Raw genomic sequence first — 9246 nt, forward strand, 5'->3', positions numbered from 1 at the left:
GCAGTACTTAGCTATATATGGTATGATCATAAACCATTCAATTATCATAAGCAGTACTTAACAGTTAGTTTGTGTGTGGGGGGGGGGGGGGGTTTATAGAACTAATTAGCCAATGAGGGGTAACTATTGGGACACAAAACACATATTTTCAAGGACAATAGCTAAATCCTCGTAAGCACGGAGAGAGAGAGAGAGAGAACTGAACAAACTCAGCTACGCGCGAGAGGAGAACTCAGTGATCTCAGTTACGCAGAGAGGAGAACTCAGCTTTGAACTCAGGTACTTCTCGTTTTCTATATGCGATCGAGCTTCTTTTGTTCTCCCTTCTCAGTTGTCAAATGAATCTTCTTCTTCTAAGCCTAATTTTAATTTGGGTAAACAAGTTTTGACCAAAATTGAACAAAATTGCAATTGTAAATTGGAATGGGTTTGTCAGGGTATGATTCACATATATAGATGTCTGGGTATGATTCACATATGGGTTTGTCTGGGTATATATGGAATGATATATGGGTTTGTTTAGTCTGAATCGATACATGTTGTGTTCTTGTGAGTAATTACTATGATCTATCACAACTGCCATCAAATTCCAGCTCCTAACTGAATGCCATGTCGGAATCAGATGCCATGAGGGTAGGGCCGCCGGAGTGAAGGTGAGAACGACATGTGTGCACAGTTGAATGCTAGCAGCTGTGATGATATTTGTGAGCCCAAAAATGAATGTGGGATGCTCTGTTTCACTCCCTGTTTTATTCAATCAAAATCATAAGGATTATAAAATCTCTATAAAAAAATGCCCTCTCTGCTCAGCTACTTATTCTGATACACTGGGACCCTCATATTATTGCTTCATGTACTGTATATGCTTAGTGATTCTAGGGTCCGGTCAGGGACGATGTGCAAAGAATTAGAAAGATTATGAATATTTGTTGGACATTTTTAAGGAACTTGTGAGGGGAGTCATTGTGTTTGTCAAGTATTTGTTGCAATTAGCTGTTAAATTTACTTGTCACAGTCTAATGGATCATATAAGTTATAATTTGGTAGGTCTTTGGTTGGGTGCTGATCTTACTCTTGTAAAGCTTAAAATGTTCGACTGACACTCATTTAGTAACTTATAAGAGGAGTTTTATGTACTGTTTTACTGTCAAAATGGATAGATTAAAAACCTTAATGCTTTGTCATGTTAAATTCTATTTTTGTATATATACCATTGCTTATCAGTTGATCAATCTAATTTACTAATCTTGTTTCTTTTCCATTTTTCATTTCGGAGTGAATGAAGAGAACTAGTTATATCAATTGATGACCTTTTTCAATCAAGAAGGGAAGGCATTTAGACTTCAAATAGCACTAAGCAACGACTTTGTATTGTAAGTGGCTTATTCTTTTTCCTATATTTTTGTTTTTGTTTATTTCTGATAGCATTGATGGCTTTTACACTACTCCTAGATATTGCATGTTCAATTTATATCCTTGACATGTATTAATATTTTACTGTTTATATATATGCATGTGTAGAGTGTGGTCTTTGGATTGTTTATGTTCTAAAAACGATTCAGCTAGAGAGGATCTTGTATTGAAAAATATACACTATGGACAAAGAATGGGTCAATTTTAAAAGGTGAATTTAGAACTCCCATTAAATTGAACTTTAGTTATTGAATCAAGATTTACACAAGGTAACATCAATTAGTTTTTGTTTTTAATATAGAAACACTCCGGAGTATAGACATGGTGCACGTAAGTTTGTTGATACTGTTCAGGCGAGTTTGGGTAATCCAGAAAAAATTAGGTGTCCTTGCATTGATTGCAGAAACACAAAATGTTATAATTATAACATAGTATATGACCACTTGATCGTACCTGGAATGAATCCTTTATACACTAAGTGGATATTTCATGGGGAGGGGATCACAAAGTCCAATGAGGTTCCAGATACATATCGAATGTTTAGAGATGCGTGTTTCGAAAATGATGATGTAAGGGAACCTACATATAATAGATCTTTACCTGATTATGATAACTTATTAGAGGAGGCAAAAACTCCCCTCTATGGAGGATGTGACTGGACAAAAATGTCAGCAACAGTAGCCTTGTATAAGTTGAAGGCAAGACATGGTTTATCAAACGTTGGTTTTGATGAACTACTTGAGGTGATTGGTGGATTTTTACCAAAGGATCACACTCTTCCAAATTCTTTATATTCAACAAAGAATGTTTTGAAGGAATTTGATCTTGGTTATGAGAAGATACATGCTTGTGTGAATGATTGTTGCTTGTTTTGGAAAACAAAAGAAAAAGATGTTGTGTGTGAAACATGTGGTTCCTCACGTTGGAAAGTTGTTAAGCACACAGGAGAAATTAATGAAGTCATTCCTGCAAAGGTTTTAAGGTATTTTCCAATTAAATCAAGATTTAGAAGAATGTTTAGAAATGCCGAATTAGCTGAACAATTAACATGGCATGACACTAACAAGAGTCAAGATGGCATGATGCATCATCCAGTTGACTCATTGGCATGGAAGAGCATAGATAATAAATGGCCTTCCTTTGTATCTGAGCCTCGTAACCTCAGACTTGGTCTTTCTTCTGATGGATTCAATCCTTTTGGTGATTTTAGTTCTCGGTATAGTTGTTGGCCTGTGATTTTGTGTACATACAACTTCTCACCTACTATTTGTATGTCGAAGGAAAACTTAATGCTTACATTACTCATCCCTAGGCCAAAGCAACCAGGGGATGATATAGGTGTTTATCTACAACCACTTATAGATGATCTAAAAGAGTTATGGTTGGATGGGATGAGTGTGTATGATGCATTTAGGAATGAAACATTTAACTTGAAAGCTTTGTTGATGTGGACTATAAATGATTTTCCTGCATATGCCAACTTATCTGGCTATTCCACGAAGGTAAAAAAGCATGTCCAGTTTGTGGTGTTCAAACTTGCTCAAAATGGCTAGTAAATGGAAAGAAGCATGTATACATGGACCATAGGAGGTTTCTTCCTCATGATCACCCCTTCTGTTGAATGACAACTTCCTTTGATGGAATTGAAGAACATAGATTGAGGCCTAGACAGTTAACTAGTTCCGAAATTTATCAAGTTGTCCAAGGTATTAAAAATGATTAGGGAACGAAAAAGAAAGGTGATAATAGAAAGGTGAATCGGAAAAGAAAAAGATCAGACCTAAATATTGATGGCGATGAAGATGACAACGACCACGATGATGACGTTGATGATGATGGTGATGATCCCATGAAGCTTACAAGGCGATGGAAGAAGAAATCCATCTTCTTTGAGTTGCCGTACTGGCAGGTAATGATTTCTTAAATTCTCATTCAATTCAACTATATTTCAGGATTTATAGTAAAGATAATAATATGCCATTACTTTTGGTTGATTGCAGTTTTTACTATTGTGTTACAATCTGGACATGATGCACATAGAAAAGAATATTGTTGAGAAGCTTATTGGCACTCTCTTGAATATGAAAGAGAAAACAAAGGACAACTTGAACTCTCGCAAGGATTTGAAAGTGATGGGAATTTCCAAAAAATTGCATCGGAGAAATGATAAAAAAATCCAGATCTTCTAAAGGACCAACACCACCATACGTTTTTACTAAAGTGGAGAAGCGGATATTCTGCAAGAGGTTATTTAACTTGAGGCCACATGATGGGTTATGTTCAAATATTGCTAGTCGGGTATCATTAGACAAGCTTCAGATCTTTAACTTAAAGTCCCATGATTGTCATGTCCTTATGCAACAAGTATTGTCAGTAGCATTAAGGGGTCTTTTACCAAAGGGGCAAAGAGTTGCTATCTTTCGGCTTTGTGATTGTTTGAATCAGTTGTGTCAACGAGTGATTGATGTAAGCACAATGAAGCTGTTGGAAACTGAGATTGCAGAAACTTTGTGCATGCTTGAGAGGTTTTTCCCTCCATCTTTATTTGATATTATGGTCCACCTTCCAATTCATCTTGTTCGAGAAGTTCTTATTGGTGGCCCTGTACATTTTCGTTGGATGTTCCCATTTGAAAGGTCAGTAATATATATATATATATATATATTTTCAATTTTACTATGTATGCAAATTAAATATGAGGTATTAGTTTTAATTAACATATCTTTTATTTTAGATATGTGGGTGGCTTAAATCAATTATGTAAAAATCGTGCTAACCCCGAAGGAAGCATAGCGGAAAATTATCTTGCTGAAGAGATTACACGCTTTTGTAGTGGGTCCATTAAACAAGCTGAGCATATAGGTGTGAAACAAAAGCATAATGATATTTATGAAGATGAAACTGTATTAGAAGGGCAGCCTTTTGGTTAGAAGAAGACAAGACCTTTGACTTCCAGTATGTGGGAAATTGCTCACCGTTATGTGTTGACAAATATCACAGAACTTGATCCATGGAAAGAGTAAGAGTATATGAAGAAATTAGTGAGTTCTGTTGATTTTTATTCATTTTATTCTTAGTTCACATTTATTGTCTGTTTCTCTTACCAGATTACATAAAGAGGAGCTCAGACTTGGTGATGGACGTTTGGCTAAGAATGAATTCCTTCTGGAAAAAAAACATCAGAGCACTTTTAGTGATTGGTTGGCAAACAGAGTTAGATTTGGTGACTGTGGTGATATGTCAAGTACAGTGAGGTGGATTGCATGTAGGCCGAAAAAGCATGTTTTGTCTTGTTCAGGCCTTAAGATCAATGGGAACAGATTTCATACTAGGGAGGCTGAGAAAGTGACACAAAATAGTGGTGTGTTTGTTGAGGCAGACACAATGTGTCAAGCAGGTGCAAGAGGCACTTTGCATCGGTTGGCTAGAGTGCAGTACTATGGTGTTATTAGAGAAATTATTTTGCTAGATTATCATAAGTTTAAAGTTCCTTTATTTGATTGTGAGTGGGCGAACTTAGGAACTGGTGTCAAAGTGGAAGACGGGTTTACACTAGTAAATCTCCATCAACGACAACATCAATTTGATAGAGATCCGTTTATTTTTGCATCACAAGTAAATCCAGTGTTTTACTCAAGAGATAGTGATACATCGAATTGTTACGTAGTTTTAAGGGCACCGCCAAGAGGTTTCTATGGGAATGACAATATTGATATGACTGATTACATTCCAACTACGCCTTTAGATGTATCACAACTTGGCAGAAAATTTGGTGATGAAGATTTTACAAGAGGGAAAACTAATGTGATGCCAGCTGTATCGGTAACGGGCTCTGTCATGCTTACCTTTTGTTTTAGTGATTTAGTGCTTAATGAATAACATCATACTCTTTTGTGTACAATTTGTCATGCTATTATGTTTGATTTATTTTTGTTTTTTCATTTATGATTCTCTTAGCAATTCAATTCAAAATTTTTTTTCCCACATATATGTCTAACATAATAATAGCGAAGATAGTAAAGAATGAGCAGCACATATATTTTCATAGTGTCACATTAAACTAATAGGGTACACTATGGAAGCAGAGGTAATGTTAACCTTAATTCATTATGGTTTTAGAGCCACTAAGTTTATGTATTACCTCATGTCATTAATCAATTATCATGTAATTTATGCCAGACATCAAAAAAGGGTGGTAAGAGAGGGAAAAAGCAGCAAGAACGTCTACATGCTGCAGTTATTGCTATGAACATGGAAGAAAGAAGTCCACCAATAAGAATATCAGATGCTGATTCTAATTCTCCTGATATGATATCACCTACTGCAACTCCTAGTACTCCAAGTTGTGAAGATGAGGAGGAACCTGAAAATTCAAAGAGGCGGCCTAGGGGAAAAGCAAAAGGAGATAAAGATTTTAAGAAATATGGCCGAATTGAAGTTGAATTTAATCCTAGGGGTCAGCATGTAGGGAGATTTGCAAGAGGTTTTTCCTCCTTTCTTGGAGTTACTGCAAGAGCGTTTGTTCCAGTTAATTTAGAGGATTGGAAAGGACTCAATGATGAATATAAGGATCAAATCTGGCAACATGTCCAGGTAATCTAGTTGTGAACATGCCATGTTTATATATGCGTGTGTTTCTGTTTGTTTAAGCATGTATATATGTGCTTTTATGTAGTCTAATGATGTTTTGTACAATTTTCTTTAAGCAGCAACACTATGTTGTTCGTGAGCAACTTAGGCAGATTATTTTTAAAAGAATGATCAAGATTTGGAGGGACGGTAAATCCGTCAAAATGAAAGAAGTAATGGACTATACTGAAGAGGTAAGCTTACCATGTGCTGTTGTAGAACTCAAACCAGATGATGTTGGGTTAGAAGATTGGCAACCTTTTGTTAAATCTAGACTCACTCAAGAATTCATGGTAACTTAACTTATTAATTTGTGAGGTTGTGTTTTAATTTAAAGCTAATCACATGCTTATCCTTACACAAATTTCTACTTTGGATTTTATAGGAAAAGTCAAAAAAGTTCAAGGCTATGCGAGCTCGAAAAACTTTATTGCACACGACAAGTAAAAAAAGCTTTGCCTACCTTGAGCATGAGTTGGTAAGAACATATAGTTTAGTCATTTTTAATGAGGTCACAATATGATAATAATAACTAATGTGTCATCTTATTCCATAGAAGCAACAAAGTGAAACATCAGAAGCAGTAACAAGAGCTGTTGTTTGGACCCATGCATATGAATCTAAGCCGAAGAAAGGGTCCACTGAGAAAGTTGAGGATGCAAACATTGTGGTACAAGCATCTATTGTGAAATATTTTTGTTACAAATACAACATATTATATATTACAGAAATGTGGTTATGTGATTAGATACTTATTCTTTATATATACAGAAAAGCAGTGAAAATGAACTTGGAAGAGGACATAACAACTCCTGGACTGCCTTTTATCAAGAATGATGCTGTTGCCAAAGTGCTTGGTCCAGATCCACGAGGACGAGTAAGAGGGTTAGGGTTCGGGGCACTACCTTCAAAAGTCGATGCCCAATCAGATATAGGTAATACAGTCACTACGTTAAAGACTGCTCTTGCTATTCAAACACAAAAGGTAGACAGGTTAACAAACATGGTGAGATCCCTTTGTGCTCAGCTTGGACAGAATTACAATGTAAGTTTTGACAATAATTGATTTGTTGATATAATATACATTTTAGCTTTTTTTTATACATTTAATTAGATTACTAACTGCCCTTTCTCTTTCAATGAAGGAACACATTAGTGCACAACAACCTGTTAGTGAGATTGGTCAGAGAAAACGTAAAGAAAATCCAATTGTTAGTAGGAGTACCAGCAGTAAAATAGCATTAAGCAAGCAGAATGATGCAGCCGTTAAAAGTTCTGGTAATGAGGTAGAAAGTAAGAGGCAAATGCATCCAATTGTTAGTGCAAAGAAGCAACCATGTGGACAAGCACACCCATAAAAGGTTCAGAGGACAAATATGAGAAACAAAGTGCAGCTGTTAAGTTGGTTTGCTAGGGAAGAGGTAGTTGTTGCAAATGCTAGCATCATAGCAAACGATCCAGAAGTTGAAGTGCATCATGTGCCTCTTGGCCATGACTGTTGGAAAGTAACGGTGGATGAAGTCTTTCATGACATAGCCCTATACCGCCCAACAACCGAGTTTAGTAAACTTTATGCATCCATAGGAAGTATGATTGCATGGCCTATTAGGTACATCAAAGCAGATTAGACATTTTAAAGGTAATTTTTTCTATTGGCTGTCTTACATAGTAGTTGTTGAATTAAAGCCTTAGCTGCATGTGTTTTTTCCTAGGTTGAATGAAAACGGTTATGACCATTTGATTTCATTTTACTCTTTTTGTGTTTGCTTTGGTTATGCAGGCAAATGTTGGCATCACATATATAATGTGAAGATCTTCAGAAGGGCAAAGCATGGATTATGTAGTATAGATCTATCTTTTTGAATGAGTAATGACAATCTGTTTTTAAGATGCTCCTTTAATCTAGAATGCATAACGTTTTAGTATATGATCATAACAAACTTGGTTGTATTTTGTCCCTCATGTAGCACTGAATTGATGTTGGCATATTAATTTATATTTTTGAGTTTGATGCTTGCAATTGAATTTGTTCAACTTTGTCATTGTGAAATGACATTCCAAATGGATTAGGAAAACAAGAATTAATTGGCAAATAAAAGTTTTTCTGCAGTTGCATTCACAGCGCGCTTATGCTAACAATTACGGCACACCTAAATGTTAATTACGACATGTTTTTATAATGTCACAGACTCTTTTACGGCGCTCTTTTACGTCTTTCACGACGCGCTTGTATACTCTTTTACGACGTACGGGTTGCGCACCGTATATAATTTTTGTCTTTTACAGCGCGTTCATTTATGACGCACTTTTGTGCGCTGTAAATTGTCTTTCATGGCGCACTTTGTGGGCTGTGAAAGATATTTTTTCCAGTAGTGTTAATATAGTAACTTAGCAACTTTTAGCTGAGTTCCACATCTACTTGTCATATTTAAACAAAAATAAATTATGGTTCAAGATTTTGATAAATCAACTTGCAACCAGTTACAAATTCATAACAAAAATTCAAAGAAAACACAATCACTTTTACTAATATGAGATTATGATCAATGAAAACACAAGAATTTAAAACAAAGAATAATGCTAATCATCTATAACATATAATTCACAGCCTTTTTCATCAACAACTGATCAAACCATGAATTGTAAATCAACCAATTCAATCTAAAGACAAAGTCTTTGTGATAGAGTTCAAATCCTAAGCATAACCAAAACAAAGTTAAAAGGTATGTTTTTAGTTTCACTTATATAACAGAGATCAATTCATCAAGTTGCTCAATGTGTTCCTACAAGATTAAACTTACAAATGGATATGGAATCCACCTTGTAAATACTCAGAAGCAATAGAAAGCACTGATGTGACACCTTGATTTTTCAAGTAGGTCAAATTTTATTTTTCTTTTTATAAATAGAAACTAGATGTCGCTACGAGTTATTTTTCAGACTCTCGAGCTATTTTAAATGTTTTTTTTAGAAGTTTTGTCAAAATTCATTTTCTTAGTGACGTGTCAGCATCTGAGTGGTCCTTAGGCTACTTGGTGACCACACACATGGGCTGATCTAGAAAGCGTTGTCAACCTGACACGTGGCAGAATGTTAAGTCATGAGTTGTGTGCGCGCGACATGTGGCGAGTTGAGAAGAAGGAATTGCTCTGGTGATAACACGTGTCACACACGTGTTAAAAATTTGTTCTTCCATTTACATCT

The 9246-nt window shown here is 35.6% G+C and overlaps 1 protein-coding gene across 1 annotated transcript; it reads left to right on the forward strand.

The window, feature by feature from the left end:
* The first annotated feature begins 1871 nt into the window (after positions 1-1871).
* LOC126792096 (uncharacterized) lies at positions 1872-3374 on the forward strand. Its single transcript, XM_050518585.1, has 3 exons — positions 1872-2915; positions 3137-3322; positions 3366-3374. The coding sequence occupies exons 1-3, from the start codon at positions 1872-1874 to the stop codon at positions 3372-3374; spliced, it is 1239 nt and encodes a 412-aa protein (XP_050374542.1).
* The last annotated feature ends 5872 nt before the right edge of the window (positions 3375-9246 follow it).

Source organism: Argentina anserina, chromosome 4 (genome assembly GCF_933775445.1).
Source record: "Argentina anserina chromosome 4, drPotAnse1.1, whole genome shotgun sequence".
Lineage (NCBI taxonomy): Eukaryota > Viridiplantae > Streptophyta > Magnoliopsida > Rosales > Rosaceae > Argentina > Argentina anserina.

Coding starts and splice junctions, on each gene's coding strand:
- LOC126792096 (XM_050518585.1), top strand. CDS start 1,872: ATGAATCCTTTATACACTAAGTGGATATTTCATGGGGAGGGGATCACA. Junction 2,916..3,136: donor TATCTGGCTATTCCACGAAG/GTAAAAAAGCAT, acceptor AAAAATGATTAG/GGAACGAAAAAGAAAGGTGA.